Here is an 18,609-nt window from a genome sequence, read left to right on the forward strand (position 1 = left end):
GGAATTGCCCGGGGACAAGTGCGAAGAGAATATTCTTTCTCTTGGCTGAGGAAGGTGGGTCATGCTCACGGCTGTAGAACCTGAGTTGGGTTCTGCTGCACGCCCTGTGTCGTGGGGTTTGGAGGGTGATGTGGGAAGTACAGCAGAACCCCCAAAGCTGTTCTGACCCTGATGTGCAGTCATTGACTGGCACAATGCAGAATACTTTTCCTCATTTTCTTCATCTGTAAAATGAGAACGATTCTACCTCACAGCTTTCAAAGAAAAGGCAAAATGAATTATGAGCATACATAACACATTTTGACATCAGGGAAAGGGCCCTCTGTCAATTTTCCAAAGAAAATTGGACAGCCTTGAGTCTGGTATGGGCATCTTTAAAAGTTGTTTAGTAGTACTTTTCTTTTTTTGTGGATACAATAGAAGTTAAAAAGGCCAGGAATAATATTAATACAAAAAGAAAGAGAGACACTTAAATACTAGTGTTCCCATAGTACGTAACCTCCTGCATCCCAAATAGCAGTACAGTATTAGATACCCCAAAGCACACTGACAATATTCTGGCCTGGGAGTGGGGACATTTGCATACTAGCTCAGGTTCCCCTACTCATTGGCCATTTGAATTTGGACAAGGCACCCCATCAGTAGGAGGCTGTGAATCAAAGAAGTAAAGACTCCAGAACCAGACCACCCTATCCTGTCCTATCACTTGCTGGGTGTGCTACCCCAGCACCTTGTAGCTCTCTGCCTTGGTTTTCTTTTAGGTAAAATAGGACAAGTACGCTAAAAAGCTGTGATTCTATGGTCTTTTTACTTAATATTCTTTTCAATTATGATCGTGACTTGGATTGTGACATTTTAATTGTTTTATACATTGAGACCAATGAAGGATGAGAATGCAAATTTTTGATACTAAGGCATAATTACTTCATAACCATGTCCTTTGCAAGTTGAAAAGAAACTTTCCAAATCTTACAATTGAAGATTTTTAAGCAATTTCTGTTTTGCACTTAAATTGGCTCTGGGCAGGGTAAAACACACACACACACACACACACACACACACACACCCGCACACTTTGGTTAAACACGTGGAAATAAGCAATGGGTGTAGCAGACTATGAAGGCCTTGTCACTTTAAACATTCAAACGATAGATTTTCCTTTGTTCTAATTGATTGTCACCAGGCAACCTTTTGATTATTTTCATTCCTATTAGATTTGGCTACAGAGAGCAACAATTTCCGGCCACAGAGATGTGGGTTTCTGATCAGTTTGACAATTACGTGTACATTTTTTGTATATTACTAAATTGATCAATTTTATTTTTAGAAATCAGATTCGTTGCCTTAAAAAGTCAATGTCAGGAAGTGGGGGATAGAGAAGAACTTTTCTGCGTTGAGAGTCTTAAGGGGCATAAAAACCAAATGGCAATGTGAGATCCTTGATCAAATTCTGGTTAGAAAAAAACAACTATGGGCCAGGCGTGGTGGCTCACGCCTGTAATCCCAGCACTTTGGGAGGCCGAGGCGGGCGGATCACCTGAGGTCAAGAGTTTGAGACCAGCCTGACCAACACGAAGAAACCCCATCTCTACTAAAAATACAAAATCAGCCGGGCATGGTGGCGCGCACCTGTAATCTCAGCTACTCCGGAGGCTGAGGCAGGAGAATCGCTTGAACTCAGGAGGAGGTTGTGGTGAGCCGAGATGGCACCACTGCACTCCAGCCTGGGCAACAAGAGTGAAACTCCATCTCAAAAAAAAAAAAAAAAAAAAAAAAAGAAAAAGAAAAAAACAACCATGAATGACCTTCTTTGTGAGACAATGGAAACAATTTTTTTTTTGAGACGGAGTCTTGCTCTGTTGCCCAGGCTGGAATGCAGTGGCGCGATTTCTGCTCATTGCAAGCTCCGCCTCCCGGGTTCACACCATTCTGCCTCAGCCTCCCAAGTAGCTGGGACTACAGGCGCCCGCCACCATGCCCAGCTAATTTTTGTATTTTTTAGTAGAGACGGGGTTTCACCGTGTTAGCCAGGATGGTCTCGATCTCCTGACCTTGTGATCCACCCGCCTCGGCCTCCCAAAGTGCTGGGATTACAGGCATGAGCCACCACACCCGGCCAGACAATGGAAACAATTTAAGCACAGAATACGGATAGATGATATTAGGGAATTAATGTTAATTGTGTTAGGTGTGATAATTATATTGTGGCTAGAGAAGAGAATGCCCTAATTCTCTGGAGCTGTGTCCTGAGGCATTAAGGGATAAAGTGGTTGGATGTACTTTGAAATGGTTCTGTGAAATATATACGTGAAGCATTTATGGCAAAGTGTTAATGATTACATCTAGTTGATAAGTGTATAGGTATTCATTGTATTACTATTTCTACTTTCCTGGTTGTTTCAAAATGTTTATAATAAAGAGTTAAAGGATCTGAAGAGAAGTTAAAACCTAAAATCAGATTCTTGGTAGCCCTGAAGATTTTCTGTGTTGAGCATTGTTAGGAGATCCAGTGGTATTGATGGATCCACGGTCATCCATGCTGGCCTGGCAGCTGTCCTGGGTGTGGCATAGACGCCTGGGCCCCGCATGTGTGAGAGCTGCAGTAATTACCTCCACCTGTTGCATGAAATGAGGCAGGTGTCTGTGGCAGCTACTCCAGAGGATATTAGTGGAGGAATTTAATGTCCTTAGTACTTAAAAGAGAATTGAGGAGAAAGCCGAATTTACAAAAAGAGGAAAAAAATCAAAAAGAAAATTAAAAGGTATATCCAGTGCCAAACGAGTATAAGTAAAAATATGTGGCTTGAATTGATTGGAACTAGGAGTAATCAACTCTTCTCAGAACTTCACGTTTTTACTTCTAGCGTCAGTGTCCCCCTGTGCCCTCCCTCCACCCTGGAATCAGTTCATTTTCTATCCTATATTTTCTGGGAGAGTGCTAAGCCAATATCAAAAGAACAAAGCCCAATGCCATGCTGTTTCCTACCTGGTGTTATTTGCCAACCTGTCTGGAACCATAGCCCACTAAGGGTAGCTATGGCCTCTTCTTCATAATTAAATTCTTTCTTTTGGTTTGTGTATATTAAAACTTACCTTTGTTTTGTACCTATTTTTGATGATGACTTTATTCTGTGGCCTAATTTTCCTCTTAACCCAGTTTTGAAACATGCTGTGATACTAAGCTTTTTAAAGTTTGATGAGGAGTCTTAGGTCATTTCCTAGAAGTGGAGAGGTGGATTCACATCTATGTGATTTATTAACAAAGGGCTCTCAAGAGGTGAAAAAGAAAGGGAGTGAGGGAAACAGGACAGAGAAGGGGAACAAGCCAAAATAGGGGGCTCCTTTATATTTCCCTTTTTTTTTTTTTTTTTTTGTTTTGAGACAGTCTCTGTCACCCCGGCTGGAGTGCAGTGGCATGATCACAACCCACTGTAGGCTTGACTTCCTGAGCTCAGGTGATTCTCCCACCTGAGCCTCCTGAGGAGCTGGGACTACAGGAATGTATCACCATGACCGGCTGTTTTCTATTTTTTGTAGAGATGGGGTTTCGCCATGTTGCCCAGGCTGGTCTCAAACTGTTACAGTACAGAGAAATATGTTACAGGAAAGGGTCCCAATCCAGACCCCAAGAGAAGATTCTTGGATCTCGTGCAAGAAAGAATTCTTGCACGAGTGAGTGCTCAGTGCAAAGTGACAGCAAGTTTATTAAGAAAGTAAAGGAATAAAAGAATGGCTACTCCATAGAGCAGCCCCGAGGGCTGCTGGTTGCCTGTTTTTATGGTTATCTCTTGATGATGTACTAAACAAGGGGTGGATTATTCAATTATTCATGCCTCTCCTTTTTAGAACATATAGGGTAACTTCCTGGTTTTGCCATGGCATTTGTAAACTGTCATGGCACTGGTGGGAGTGTAGCAGAGAGGAAGACCAGAAGTCACTCTCGTCGCCATTTTGGTTTTGCTGGATTTTGGCCAGCTCCTTTACTGCAACCTGTTTTATCAGCAAGGTCTTTATGATCTGTATTTTGTGCTGACCTATCTCATCCTGTGACTTAGAATGCCTTAACTGTCTGGGAATGTAGCCCAGTAGGTTTCAGCCTTATTTTACCCACTTCCTATTTAAGATGGAGTTGCCACCTCTGACATTTCCCCCCTTTCTTTTATAAGAGAACTTTTAATCCTAAGGGTTGCAGAGGGACAAAGATCCATCTTCTGTAACTTCTTCAGGCTGAATGGGGCGATGATATTTCTGCCTAACTATGAGGGTCTCTTGCATTCAGGGTATAGAGGAACTCAGTCAGAAAGCATCAGTATGATGAGGGCCATTCATGAATCTTGAGTTTTGACAAGAAGTGATATCTGGAAGATTAATAAGTGTTTAGTTTAAGAAAACATTCAGTAAGCTTGTTCTGTATTCCTACACAAAGAGTATAACAGCAATATATTCCACAAGAGTAAAGCAAAATAAGTAAAGTTATTCCAAGTAAGCTAAATTAGAAGGCTTTCCATCAACTGTGCAACTGTTGAAACCAAGCTGATATGGGGTTGGTAGCTGATTATAATGTGCCCAGAATTAGAATACTGATCCAGACTTCTACATTACCCATCCCTCTTATTTCCTCTGAGCAGCAGTTAGAGATCACTGGTTAGTTCACAGGAATAAACAGGGTTAGCCTAAATTGCAGAAACAAACTTAAAAACAACTAGTGAGGCTAGAATTTAATAACAAGTGTACCATAGTTCTTGAAACATAATAGTTCTCGCTCCAGTTTCCCATTTTTACTAAAGACAAATTATGGTAAGACTGATTTGCTTTATTATACTTGGCCTGATTATTAAGTGCAGCAAGGATAATTATTTTTCTTTTTTTTTTTCTTTGTTTCAAGTTTTAATCAAAGCTTGTATATAGGATTACTTTATTCCTGCATCTTCTCAATTGTTTCTTCCTTGTATTTGCCCTTTTCCTTTCCTACTTGGCGAGATTTGGCTTTCCGTTCAAGGATCTTTTTGCGGTCTTTGTCCAGTTTTAGCCTAGTGATAACCACCTTGCTGGGGTGAATGCCAACGTGGACAGTTGTGCCATTAGCCTTTTCCCGCTGCACCCGTTCGATGTAGACAACATATTTCTTCCTGTAAACCTGGACTACTTTGCCAATTTGCTGACCTTTATAGTGTCCTCGTACAACCTGAACTTCATCATCCTTTCGGATGGGCATGGATCGCACGTTGTACTTCTGTCTCAGCTCCTTGGAAAGAGGGGAAGACATAATCTTCCTTCGAATGTGGGAAGGTGCATTGAAATGCCTTTTGCGATTCTTGCTTCGGTCGGAAGTCACAAAGGGATTAAACTTCATTTTGGCCGCTCCGGCTTCGGTGATGGCCGCTGGATAATTATTTTTCACATAGGCATTTTAATTGGCTTTGATGGAACTCTGTTTCATAAGGAATCTCAGATAAGACTTTTTTAAAAGCCGAGCCCTGCCATGGGTTTGTACTCTGAAATACCTATGAGTTAGGTAAATTCCTGTCCTTTTGAGGTCCCAAGATAACTTGGGGCTCCTGGACCTGTGAGAAAGTGACATTCTTTACTTACCATAGGTCAGAAACCCTGTACAGGGACTGTGTAGGCAAGGTATGAGGCCAGTTCCCCAAAGGGTTTTTATTGGCTCTACAAGTCAAGTTTGATTCCTTAAAGAAAAGCACACCATTCCAGTCAAAGCCTTGGTAAAATAACCTGTTTCTCCAATCGTGTCCTGTGACAAAAGAAAACAGATTCGTATTGCACTTATGCAAATAAGTATATTGCCATAAGTTAAGAATACTCACAACTAATTTCCAAATCCTGGAGAAGTCAGGTTAGAGAGAAACAAATATGTTCCAAATTTTGTTCACAGCAGTATACTTTACTCAATTGCTACAAGCTGTAAATAGCTCAAAAGAAAAGTTTCCTTGACTCTGAAAAACAAAACAAAGCATGCTTCTCTGTTCCAAGTGTGCAGAGTCAAAGTATCCCCATAACTATAAAAAAAAAAAAAAAAAAAAAAAAAAAAAAAAAAAAAAAAAAAAAAAAAAAAAAAAAAAAAAAAAAAAAAAAAAAAAAAAAAAAAAAAAAAAAAAAAAAAAAAAAAAAAAAAAAAAAAAAAGACCATGACTTTTTTTTTTTTTTTTTTTTTTTTTTTTTTCCAAGTTGCAGAGGTCTAAAGTATCCCCTCCCATGACACATTAGCCACCACGTCCAGCCCCCACATTGCTTCTGGCCTCCATGGTAGACCTCCCAGACGGAGCAGCCGGGCAGAGGCGCTCCTCACTTCTTCCCAGACACGGGGCGGTCGGGCAGAGGCGCTCCTCACTTCCCAGACGGGGCGGCCAGGCAGAGACGCTCCTCACTTCTTCCCAGACGATAGGTGGCCGGGCAGAGGCGCCCCTCACTTCCCAGACGGGGCGGCCGGGCAGAGGCGCTCCTCACTTCCCAGACGGGGCGGCCGGGCCGAGGCACTCCTCACTTCCCAGACGGGGCGGCCGGGCCGAGGCGCTCCTCACTTCCCAGACGGTGGGTGGCCGGGCAGAGGCGCTCCTCACTTCCCAGACGGGACGGCCGGGCAGAGGCGCTCCTCACTTCCCAGACGGTGGGTGGCCGGGCAGAGGCGCTCCTCACTTCCCAGACGGGGCGGCCGGGCAGGGGCGCTCCTCACTTCCCAGACGGGGCGGCCGGGCAGAGGCGCTCCTCACTTCCCAGACGGGGCGGCCGGGCAGAGGCGCTCCTCACTTCTTCCCGGACGGGGCGGCCGGGCAGAGGCGCTCCTCACTTCTTCCCGGACGGGGCGGCCGGGCAGAGGCGCTCCTCACTTCTTCCCGGACGGGGCGGCCGGGCAGAGGCGCTCCTCACTTCTTCCCGGATGGGGCGGCTGGGCAGAGGCGCTCCTCACTTCCCAGACGATGGGTGGCTGGGCAGAGGCTCTCCTCACTTCCCAGACAGGGCGGCCGGGCAGAGGCGCTCCTCACTTCCCAGACGGGGTGGCCGGGCAGAGGCGCTCCTCACTTCCCAGACGGGGCGGCCGGGCAGAGGCGCTCCTCACTTCCCAGACGATGGGTGGCCGGGCAGAGGCGCTCCTCACTTCCCAGACGATGGGTGGCCGGGCAGAGGCGCTCCTCACTTCCCAGACGGTGGGCGGCCGGGCAGAGGCGCTCCTCACTTCCCAGACGGTGGGTGGCCGGGCAGAGGCGCTCCTCACTTTAGCCATCCCTTAAAGTATATTTCCTACCTAGTTATTACACAGCAAAGCTGTCTCAAAATGCGAAGTAATTTCTGAGACCCCCCCCAAACTCAAAACCGTCAGATAACTCAGTGCAAAACAGAACAGAGCCTTTGATTTTGGGAGGGATCCATCTGCTTTTAATTCCTGGGGTTTCATGATGAAAACAGGTTTTTTCCCAAAATGGGGTCTGTGACACCTCCTCTGTTTTTCCCAAGGAGTCCCAGGCTACCAGAAGTTATCTTAGGGCCTCTCATGTGTGCATTAAGAGTTGCAAGACAAAAAAAAAGAGAAAAATAATTCAGTCGACTGAGAAGAAAAAAGCTTTTTCCAGAAAAACAAGTTCCAAAAACAGAAAAACATTAATGGCCTTTTAAATATATCTATTGCTCGTTTATCTACTTTTAATTAAGCTGACTTCTAACCATAGTGCTCTTTAAAAAAGAAATCCTTTCTGATCTCTTATTACCTGACTTTAACAATGCCAAGCGGCCAATATTTCCAGCTTCTGAACTCTACCAAAGGTAACCTCCTAGGTGCTTAGCGAAAGGAAAATTTAAGACAGTCCATGGAGAAGAAAATAGACAAGGTCATGCAGATATTAAACCAGAAATGGTAGGTGGGGAAATCGAACCCTGACTACCACTATGAAAGTGCAAGATCTTAGCTGCTGAGCTATAGCAAAGGGTGGTCTCCAGAAAGAGTCTAGAGTAGTTAATTTTGAGCTTGCAAAGGCTTTTAACTATTTAATATGATTTTTAGAGCTATGACATGAATCCTAAAATTCCTATTTCCTGGAAGGTGGAGACAATGGGAAGGTACCACTGCATGGTTAAAAGGTCAAGCTCCCAAGGACATAAAACAAGGTGGAGACTTCATCCAGTTTTTTGTTTGTTTCGGGGACCTGCAGCCAAGTTTATTACTGACCAGCTTGCGAGGTCATCCTGAAAAGCGGGCTTACAGGTGTTCTAAGCCCATGTTTTATCCTAAAGTACCCCTTGACACAGAAAAACGAATTCATGGCACAAAATACACCAGCTTAAGACTAGCCTTAGAATTCTTTTTTTGCATTAATCAAAACTTTACAGAGGACATAAACACTGATTTTTTCCCCCATTCATTCAACTATTTGCACAGAGAGAGAGAAGCCAGAAATCTGACTGGTAAGAAATTCCTCCGCTTTTGCCGGCATGCTAGGCTTCTGGGTTCTCTTTCCCTGAGTGGCCCTAGTGATCCGGCTTGTGGCACCACGGCCTTTGGGGGCCAAGCTGCATCATAAAGGAAAAGTATTTTTTTCATTCTGGCTAAAGCAAAATATGCGTCATAAAACATAGATATTAACCAGTCTGCTTAGCACCCAATATCAAACTGGCAAGGCTTAAATTTGCCCTCAGATGGGCGCTGTCATCTTTAATCTAACCTCCGACTAGGAGTTTCAACATGTGGTCTCTGGGCAAGATGGTCGCCCTGAGTAATAGAAAAGAAAGAGAAAGGAGAGAGAGAAAAACATTGCCTGTGGCAGGGCGGGGAAGGTGAAATGATCAGGGAGGCCAGAGATCCAAGAACCACCCATTGCAGCGACACTGAAAAGTTCAGGCGGCTGCTGTCAGTGGAGCAAGGATCTTTTCCAGTAATCCTACCAGCTCTCAAATTTCCCTTGTTAGGCAGGAAAAAGCTCCCCATGTCCCAGGATCCTGTACATTCTTAATCCTATCACCCATAGCCGTCAGCAAAGTACAAGGGAGATTAATCCAAAGAGAATAGCAGTTAACATCCCATAGTGCTGAACCTGTTCTTAGCCGAGAGGGACTTTACCGAGAGGGGCCTCTAACCCCCTAAATCTTAGAAGGGACTCTAACTCTCCTAAGTCGGGCCTCTAACCAGAGGTCGGTCAAGCATCCTTGCCTTTTATTAAGGGGGGGCCTTTAACCCCCTCTATCTTAGGAGAGACTCTAACTCCACTAAGTTGGGCCTCTAACTCAATCCCATTCTTTACCCAGGTACCCCGCCATTTACCCAAAGTCTTCCAATCAGTGCTGCAGTTTATTTCCTTTGCGTTGGAGGGGTCTCCCCAGTATCGTCCCATCATTCTCCAGAAATATGTTAGAGGACTCCAATACTTACCCAAAGGTAGCTGTTGGGTGAGGGTTTCTGCACTATTGTCCCTTCTGTGGTGGCCGTTGGGTGAGGGTTTCTGCACTATTGTCCCTTCTGTGGTTGCCAGAAATATGTTGCAGGACAGAGAAATGTGTTACAGGAAAGGGGTCCCGATGCAGACCCCAAGAGAGGGTTCTTGGCTCTCATGCAAGAAAGAATTCAGGGTGAGTCTGCTGTGCAAAGTGAAAGCAAGTTTATTAAGAAAGTAAAGGAATAAAAGAATGACTACTCCATAGAGCAGCCCCCAGGGCTGCTGGTTGTCCATTTTTATGGTTATTTCTTGATGATATGCTAAACAAGGGGTGGATGATTCATGCCTCCCCTTTTTAGACCATATAGGGCAACTTCCTGACCTTGCCATGGGATTTGTAAACTGCCATGGCACTGGTGGGAGTGTGGCAGTGAGGACGACCAGAGGTCACCCTCATCACTATTTTGATTTTGGTGGGCTTTGGCTGGCTCCTTTACTGCAAACTGTTTTATCAGCAAGGTCTTTATGCCCTGTATTTTGTGCTGAACTCCTATCTCATCCTGTGACTTAGAATGCCTTAACCGTCTGGGAATGCAGCCCAGTAGGTTTCAGTCTCATTTTACCCAGCTCCTGTGTAAGGTGGAGTTGCTCTGGTTGCCTCTGACAAAACTCCTGGGCTCAAGTCATCCGCTCGCCTTGCCCTCCCAAAGTGCTGAGTGGGATTACAGGTGTGAGCTACAGTGCCCGGCCTGGGGGGCACCTTTAAACCAAGTCCCAGCCTTTGCCTGATCTTGCAGTAGAGCTCTGGAACAAAATTATATCTGAGTTTGTTCAGACAAGTTAACTGGGCTTTTATACTCCTGCACCAGTGAGTCACTGGCTAAAGTCAATCCAGAGGGGTATAAACTTCTAAGCACTTTCAATTCTGTGGGTGGGTGCAGGTGAAGCCAGGCCATGGCTTTGAGATGCAAAGTGGCCTGGTAGGAGTGGGGTGGTGGAGGCTGTTTACTGACAGTGCTCACTACAGTGGAACAAGAACCTTTATTACTTCCCCTCAATATATTCCGATTTTTCTTTTTTTGACAAAAATAGTTATTTTTCCAGTGGAGCCTCCCTACCTCCAGATGAACCAGTTGGAAATGGAATTGTTATGGTACTGAATCTACAAATGGATTGCACTATGTTCCATGCAAAGTTGACTTTCCTCCCTTCCCTTTGCCCCATCTTTCAGAGTGCGGCAGTAAATTTAGAAAGTATCATCAGTTGTGCAGTTGAATGCAAAGGCTGGGAATGATTGATCTCTCCCATTAAATAAATGTTTAAAGAATGATATCAAAATTTTGAGAAAAGAACTGCAGTTAATCAATTAAAACCCAGGAATAATATGTCTGCTTAATTAAGGTTGGAGATCCAGTGAGGCTCTTAAACTATACTTTGGATTGATTCAGATAATCTTTTATTTTCATTTTTGTTTTCTTTAAAAGTGGTATGTCAACATCACTTCATTTCTACATTTCAGAGTTCTGTACATTTCTTAAAAGGAAATAAGCAATGCTCAATGTACAAAGTAAAAACAGAAAACTAGAAAAATCTGAATAAAATGGAGCAAGTTGCCATAGGTCATACAGTACAAATTAGTAATTAGATGTCATCTGAAGTGCAATACCACTGCTGTGATGATGAGTTAAGGAATGAAATAAAAATACTCTATTTTAAACAAACAGTATATATATATTTATATGTATATTTTTTACAGATAGTAGACCCAGTGATATCTGCAGTATTGTAAAAACTTATGTACAAATAACTTTTTTTAGACATTACATATACATCAGCACCGTAGTAAAAACAAAACCAAAACAAAACCACCGTTTTAAAATCTACCTCTCTATTAGTTGGTCCCAGTACTGAGCATTTGGAGGAAGCTTTTAAAAGATAATGGAGCCCCCACCCCTGTCCCACTTCGATTAGCCACCTCCAGTTTCTCATCATTGCTTATATATTTATTTCTTGTACCTTTCAGGAAAAGGTAATTATGTTTTCTGTGTCTTCTCATTTGTTTGCTTTTTTTTGGTTTCATCTCTTTCCACTCAAGTTTCCCCAGTGGCATCGCTCCCCATTTGGGGAGTTCAGGGTCACCCTGCTGCCACCTCTTCGGAGAGGGCACCCAGCCCCTGCCTGGGCTTCTCACCCACCAGGCACCTCTGGCCTTACATCCTGCCCCTTGCTGAGCAGATCTACAACCCGGGGTACATGGAGAGCAAGTCAAAGGCAATGTTTGCCCACTGCCTCCTCTCCAAACCCCTCTGCCCCCAGCTTTCCATGGCAACTCGCCTTCTCAGGACTGAGTGTGGCCAGTCCAAACTCACAGGCTCCGACTCTTCCGTGGTGAGCTGCCTGGGAGTGCACAGAAGGCAGCCAGCATCTAGGACACGGAGGGAGGAGTGGACAGGAGAAAAGCACACACCACTCTCACTTAGGACAACACTGAAGCCACAAGGCCTCCAAAAGGGGGATTGGGAGGGGAGGCACGGAGCCTTGTTGATTCCTTCTGACAGATTTCGCTTAGGGCAGATGTGTGTCAACGACAAAGAGAACAACTGTACAGGACTTTGGAAGAGGGCTACTTTGCCCATATGAAATAAACTAAATCTTCTCCTTTCTTTCCAAATTTGTAAGGTGGAGCAATTGCTTTTTTAGCTCCTCCACCTCTCTGGGATTTTATATTTGTCTCTCTGATGAGTAGGGATGATGGGAAAGGTGGATTTTAGAGCATCACTCCTGGGATTTTGCCCAAAGGGAGCCTGAACCAGTGACCTCCAGGCCACTCCTTCCTGGGGATATCAGAAATATCATATGTGGCTCACAAAAAACCGACGCCCCAACATCAGAGCAGCCCTCTCGGTTCCAGGCAGATATTCATTCAACTCTACACATGTTAGAGGAAGAAGACTCCAGTGTCGCCTTTGCATTTCAGGCATTGTCTAAGTTCTTCCTGCATTTATGTGGACTCTGCCCAAGGCTCCCTGAAGACATATGCTTCACTTCTTGGATAGTCTGTAAGGAGAAGCAAGGGGAGGCTGGTGTGGAGGCAAGGAAGAATAAAGGCAGGGCTGGAGACAAAGGCTCCAGGCTGGCAGACACACAGGGTCCAGTAGGGGTTTCTCTGCCCTGCAGCCGCCAGAAATAGATGGGACCCACCTGGATGTATGGGTTTTGTATCAGGCGCCAGCAGGCTCCAGCCCCACCTGGAGGGACTGCCACCAGGGGCACCAGCAGAAGGAAGCCGTCCCAGGACTGCTGGATGGACCCTGCTCCAAACTCAGCCTGCTCTCCTTGTGACAGCAGAGCCTCTGCAATTCCTGAGGGTCATGATGGGGCAGGAGACAGACAGTCCTGTAGGATCCGTTGTCTCCTTGTGACCATCTCACTGTTCTTCGTGCCTGCCCTCCAAATTCAGTGGCATGTCTCAAAGCCTTACATCTCTCGGCACCCAGAGTTCAGTGCATTTCCAACCTGTGCACCTGGCCTGTGCAACCACCCAGCCTCTTCTGGGGCTCTCCCTGGCCGAGGCTCTGTCTCTTTTGTGTCTCCAAAGCTGCTGTCTCCCGACCTGGGGCAGGAGGGGCTGAGGATACCTCTCTTGGGTAATAGTCCCTCTCGGCTGAAGCAGCTCCTGCTGGGCCAGGCGATCACAGGGCGCGCTGGGCAGAGGGGCTCTGGCTGGCTTCATCTTCCCATCTGCTCCTCTGGGTGTCTCCCTCTCTCGCAGCAGGGATCTGCATGGCATCTCATCTCGATTGCTGTGTGAAAATCAGGTGAAATGAGGCCCGGCGGGGCTGTGGATTGGCACCTGGATCTTCCACTGTCAGCCAGCTGCAGTTTTGCTCAGTTTACGTGGGTCAAAAAAACAAAAAACAAGGATGGGTCAACATCCTGTTTCTTTTTCATTTTTTAAGCTTTAACCACTCGAGTTGTGGCTCTTAGGGCCTCTCTTGACTAGGGGTTACCAAACAATTCATCAAGCTCCTGCATCCACTCGTCCCCTGGCCCGCCTTTGATGATGGAGTCCACAAGGTCTGCACCATCCGGGAGGCCAGGGAAGGAAGCCCCAGCTCCGTCGCCACTGTAATTGTATGACACGTCCTGAGGGGCATTCCGCTCATAGGCTTGGCTCTGGCTGCTTGGAGCAAAGCTGCCACTGGGTATCTGCTGCTGTGCTGGGGGTTGGCTGAACGCTGGCATGCCCGGGACTCCCTGGCTCAGGCCAGACATGACCATTGGCCTCGCCTGGCTGGTGCCTTGCTGCCCCGGGAGCGATGGCATCATCTGCCGACCCATGGCAGCTGGGTTGAGGGTCCTCACTGTGCCCGTGTTAGCATCCACGACTGACTGGCTCAGTCCTTGTGGGAAATGCTGCTTGGTCAGTCTCGGCTGCCCAGCTTGAAGAGAGTAGCTGGCGCCATTGTTGAATGGTCCCAATTCTCCACTAGTCCTCCCAGGCATGCCCTGCAAGCTCCTCTGATGCCAGCTTTGTGCTCCTTGCTGGACTGTTCCCATAAGGCTCTGCAGCCTTGGAGGGGCTTGGGGCCTAGGCAAGGCCTGGCCTACTGGCCCTTTCATCTGCGGATGTTGCTGGGTAATGGCTGAGTTCACCAGCATGCTCTGACTGAAGCCACTCACCATTCCAACCCCCTGCCCAGATGCAGGTTGCCTCGGTCCCTGGGCTTGGTTATGTGTGATGCTCATGCCACTTTGGTTTGGATGCTGCAACATTTGGGTCATGCCTGTGCTCATATTGTACATTCCTGGTTGGCTGGTAGGCGTGGTGCTATAAGGGGCCAGTCCCATCTCCGACTGTGCAGCTGCGGTGGCCATCGTCCCAGGGTTCTGGGAGGGTCCTATTCCCATCATGCCTGCATTCTGTGCCATCAGCCGTGACGTTCGCATGCTCTGGAGGGCTGCTTGGCTTCTTACAGCTGCTATATCCTGGGGAGAACCTGCAGTGAAAAAGAGGACACATACCACTCACTCTTCTCCATAAGCAATATACTGCAACAAGATGTTGGAATTTTCTTTGGGAATGACAAAATTCCTTTATATGAAAGGATACTCTGATAATAAATCTGTAATAAAAATGATTATTTTTCTGATTATAACATATGCTGATTGTGAAAATTTTGAAAGTATTAAAAAATACAGAGACAAAAATTAAAGTCACCTGAAATCCCACCATCCAGAGATGATCATTCCTATTCTTTTATTTGTATATAAATAGACACCCACAAAAATTGGGATCGTACTGTGCATGTGTTTTTGTAGCCGACTTTTCCACTAAACAGATCCTGATGTAATTCTTGCTTATACTTCAGAAGCAAATTATTTCATACTCTTATAGGTATGACATCATCCTCAACCAATAAGATACTGTTTCTTTGGAGGTGAGAGAAAATTCACCTCTGGGGCTAAATTAGAAAGAAATGGCCGATCACTTTGTATTTTCTACTCATGAAGTGGAACATGGTTCAGTAGAGAATACTATCAATAAAGACCATTAGACTAATTTCCCTTACGACTTGAGTAGGATTTGAGAGGTTAAAGGCCACTGCTTCTGCTAAGCAGCTATTTTGACAGATAGGACATTTTTTGGATCCACTCTGTAGATTTCAACATGCTCCAGATTCTCTGAATCATAACATGTCATTGCAAACTGGCCAGCTTCCTGAGCTAGAAAAAGAAATCATCCTGCTACGTGTGACTTGGCCATAAACTTTATGCATTTCTACAGCGAAGTCCATTCCTTCAAATCGGCAACGACTATTTCTCTCAGCAAACTGCTAACACAATTTTAATAACGCTGTTTAAAAGGTGGCCAGAGTGTCCACACCAAGTCATTCAACCTTAATTAGGCATTTGAGTGAGTCCTTCTTTACATGTTACCAGGAAATTTCCAAACAGCCAAGAGAATGGAAATGTTGCCAGTAGAACACCAGTCAATGTTGCAAAGATCTAGGAGGTGCACAAAAATGGATTTTTCTATGTCCCTGCTAATGATTGAGTCTATGAGAAGAAGAAAAATAGTTTTTTTCCTGGACATTTAAAGAAGGTGCAGCATGGGAGCCAGTCAATATTCTAAGCAAATTTGATCCCACCTGGAACTGTGATGAGAAACCAGATGAGAATAGTCTAACCTAGTTCAACCTGGCACCCTGGTAGATAACTGAAGCATGTTTTTGTCTTCCTGATGTGGCTATTGATTTCTGGGCTGCAAATATGTCTCCACATTTTCTTCCTTTCTTTAAGAAAGAAAATTACTGGAATTTTGATTATGTCTCAAGTTTTTGTGGCTTGAGATCAGTATCATACTGCATTGAAAAATGAAATGGTTTCTATCAGGAAACCTGAAAGATCTGGGGGAAATCCCTAGAAATGTTTTCATATATTTTTTTAAGCTTCATTATATCTAAGTGATTTTTTGAAAAATCAAAAGTTCCTAGTAAAACACTGGAAGGTAGTATATACTGCAACTTGTAAACTTGTCATGAAGTTTTGTGACCTTAACGACTAAATTTTTATCGACTGCATGGCCAATAAGATCAACTGTGGTGAAGTGGGTTATTGAGTTGTTTACAAAAAAAGTTTAAGGGAAAAATATTGCTGAGTCAGAGATTGATTGGATAGACCCAAATTTAATATAAACAGTCTGATGGGCTGCTAGAAATAGATGAAAGGACATCTATAATTTGGCCATTTTGGGGTATATTTATAATGGATATGTTAAAGGACTGGATACTGTCTGGAATAATTTTGTGAATGAGAAATAGGCTCCTTTCTTTAGAGGGCAGAAATGTTACAATGCCTTTTAATAGGCAGTGATACATTAATCCAAGCCAACCTTTATTTTTATTTAGTGTAAATGACTGCACTATCTTGACGTAATTCTTATTTTTAAAAGGCATTTTAAAATCAGCAATCACCACATTCTTTTTCACCTATGAGAAATAAAAAGACTTTTATTAACCTAGTTTTATGCCTTCTGTGATTTTAAATATACAAAGGAAAAAAATTCAGATGTATCCAAGGAATTAACTTGTCTTTACCTGATTACTACATGTGTTAAACAACAGATTATGTTTTCTTTTTCTTTTTTTGGTCTAAAACAGATATTATTGTGAGACACCGTAGTCTAATTTTCTTGTCTTCTGGTTAACATCACAATGTCCAAGAAAATCTTGTATATTCAAATAGAGATGATAGTATCCAACTTTTTCCTAAAAAAGTCTATGTTCTATTTTCACTCACAAGAAGCCTGTATTTGTGAAAAAAATAAGCATTTCCCCATAGCCATGTAACATTGCCCAGAGATCCAGAACTTAATGAGGGAAAGACAGTCATTTAAGACCTTTGAAATGTATAATGGTGAGCGTATGGGATAGGTTCTCATGCAAGTTATACCTAACAAAACTTCTCTCCAAGAAAGAATGATAATGCATATTTTTCAGTTTGCTATTTTCCCAGATGCATAACATCATGCTATCTAGGGTGTCTGTAAACACATGAAAATACTGAAGATAGTAAAACAAATTATATATCTCAAACCAATCAGTTCAAGGACCCTAAAATGTCATACTGGCTTTATTGATAGTATTCTCTACTGAACCATGTTCCACGTCATGAATAGAAAATGCAAAGTGATCAGCCATTTCTTTCTAACTTAGCCCCAAAGGTGAATTCTCTCTCACCTCCAAAGAAAATAGTATCTTATTGGTTGAGGATGATATCGTATCTATATGAGTGCGAAATAATTTGCTTCTGAAGTATAAACAAGAATAACATCAGGATCTGTTAAGTGGAAAAGTCAGCTACAAAAACCCATGTACAGTACAATCCCAATTTTTGTGGGTGTCTATTTATATAGAAACAAAAGAATAGGATTGATTATCTCTGGATGGTGGGATTTCAGGTGACTTTAATTTTTTTGTCTCTGTGGTTTTGTTTCTTTTTTCTGAGACAGGGTTTTGCTCTTGTTGCCCAGGCTGGAGTGCAATGGCACGATCTTGGCTCACTACAACCTCTGCTTCCTGAGTTTAAGCAATTCTCCTGCCCCAGCCTCTGGAGTAGCTGGGATTACAGGCATGCGCCACTACACCTGGCTAATTTTTTGTATTTTTAGTAGAGACAGGGTTTCTCCATGTTGGTCAGGCTGGTCTCGAACTCCCGACCTCAGGTGACCTGCCCGCCTTGGCCTCCCAAAGTGCTGGGATTACAGGAGTGAGCCACTGCACCTGCCTGGAATAGACGTTTTTAACTGGACCCAAAATATTCAGAATAGCTCATATAAGTATGTGTCTATGTTCTGTAACATAGGGGAATTATTAAATTGTGGTGGCTCCCTTTTCCCTCACAAATAATACATGAGTTATGAACCTGGAAAACTCAAGAGACATTATGCTGGGTGTATCAGCTTTTATGTTTTTAATTAGTTGATAATATAATGCAGCAGCTCTCAAGCGTGGTTCCCTAGCTAGCCAAATCAGTGATTCCTGGGAACTTGCAAAAAATGCAGATTCTCAGGCCCAGCTTCAGACTTACTGAATCAGAAACACTGTGTGCGTTTTAATAAGCTCTGTTGGTGCTTTCAGTGCGGCTAAAGTTTGAGAACTACAGATATAAAGCTGGGCTCTGTATCTGCAACAACAACTATATGTAATGATGACTAGTCCCCACTCTTCCGAAGCTACCCATGGCAAAGTCAGAAACATAATTCTTCAAAAACCACTGGCACTGATTTAGTGCACAGAACACCTGTGGATAACTCAATTACTTTTGTCCTTCCCTGTGTCAAGGCCAAATGTGTCAAGGCCAAAGGATCTAATGTGATATAAGCATCCCGGAAGTGGAAGGGAGTGGTAGCTACTCAAGACCCAGTATTTTTACAGGTGATCTTCAATGTGATCTGTCAGTAAATATCAATGGCTTTCAGACTGTAAACTACAGCTCACAGTTCATGATCCAGGATATATACATGTGGGTTTAAAACAGAAAGAAAAGTCTCTGATATGCTCTGGTAATTTCTGTTGTATTTCCTTTTAAAAATGTTGGTTGTGACCCACTAAGTTGTTTTCAATAACCTTGTGTGTTGCAATCTGAAGAGTTAAGATCAGAAATTTTTCACCCAGTCTATTGATAAAGTTCAGGGATACTTGTGAAATTATATAAAAGTTTGTAT

The 18,609-nt window shown here is 43.9% G+C and overlaps 3 protein-coding genes across 6 annotated transcripts in view; 1 reads left to right on the forward strand and 2 right to left on the reverse strand.

Moving 5' to 3' along the window:
* Positions 1-18,609, forward strand: part of MGST2 (microsomal glutathione S-transferase 2) — a 75,061-nt gene that overhangs the window by 39,147 nt on the left and 17,305 nt on the right. The gene's annotated exons all lie outside the window — the stretch shown is intronic.
* LOC100598295 (60S ribosomal protein L26-like) lies at positions 4,863-5,379 on the reverse strand. The gene has a single exon (XM_003258135.4). It carries the CDS (start codon positions 5,351-5,353, stop codon positions 4,916-4,918), a length of 438 nt encoding a protein of 145 aa, XP_003258183.1. The 5' UTR covers positions 5,354-5,379; the 3' UTR covers positions 4,863-4,915.
* MAML3 (mastermind like transcriptional coactivator 3) overlaps positions 10,820-18,609 on the reverse strand; it is a 440,643-nt gene continuing 432,853 nt past the window's right edge. The window contains exon 5 of the mRNA XM_003258131.4: positions 10,820-14,380. Coding sequence (XP_003258179.2) covers positions 13,380-14,380 — 1,001 coding nt within the window. The 3' untranslated portion in view covers positions 10,820-13,379. The remainder of the gene's footprint in view (positions 14,381-18,609) is intronic.

Source organism: Nomascus leucogenys, chromosome 7b (genome assembly GCF_006542625.1).
Source record: "Nomascus leucogenys isolate Asia chromosome 7b, Asia_NLE_v1, whole genome shotgun sequence".
Lineage (NCBI taxonomy): Eukaryota > Metazoa > Chordata > Mammalia > Primates > Hylobatidae > Nomascus > Nomascus leucogenys.

Coding starts and splice junctions, on each gene's coding strand:
- LOC100598295 (XM_003258135.4), bottom strand. CDS start 5,353: ATGAAGTTTAATCCCTTTGTGACTTCCGACCGAAGCAAGAATCGCAAA.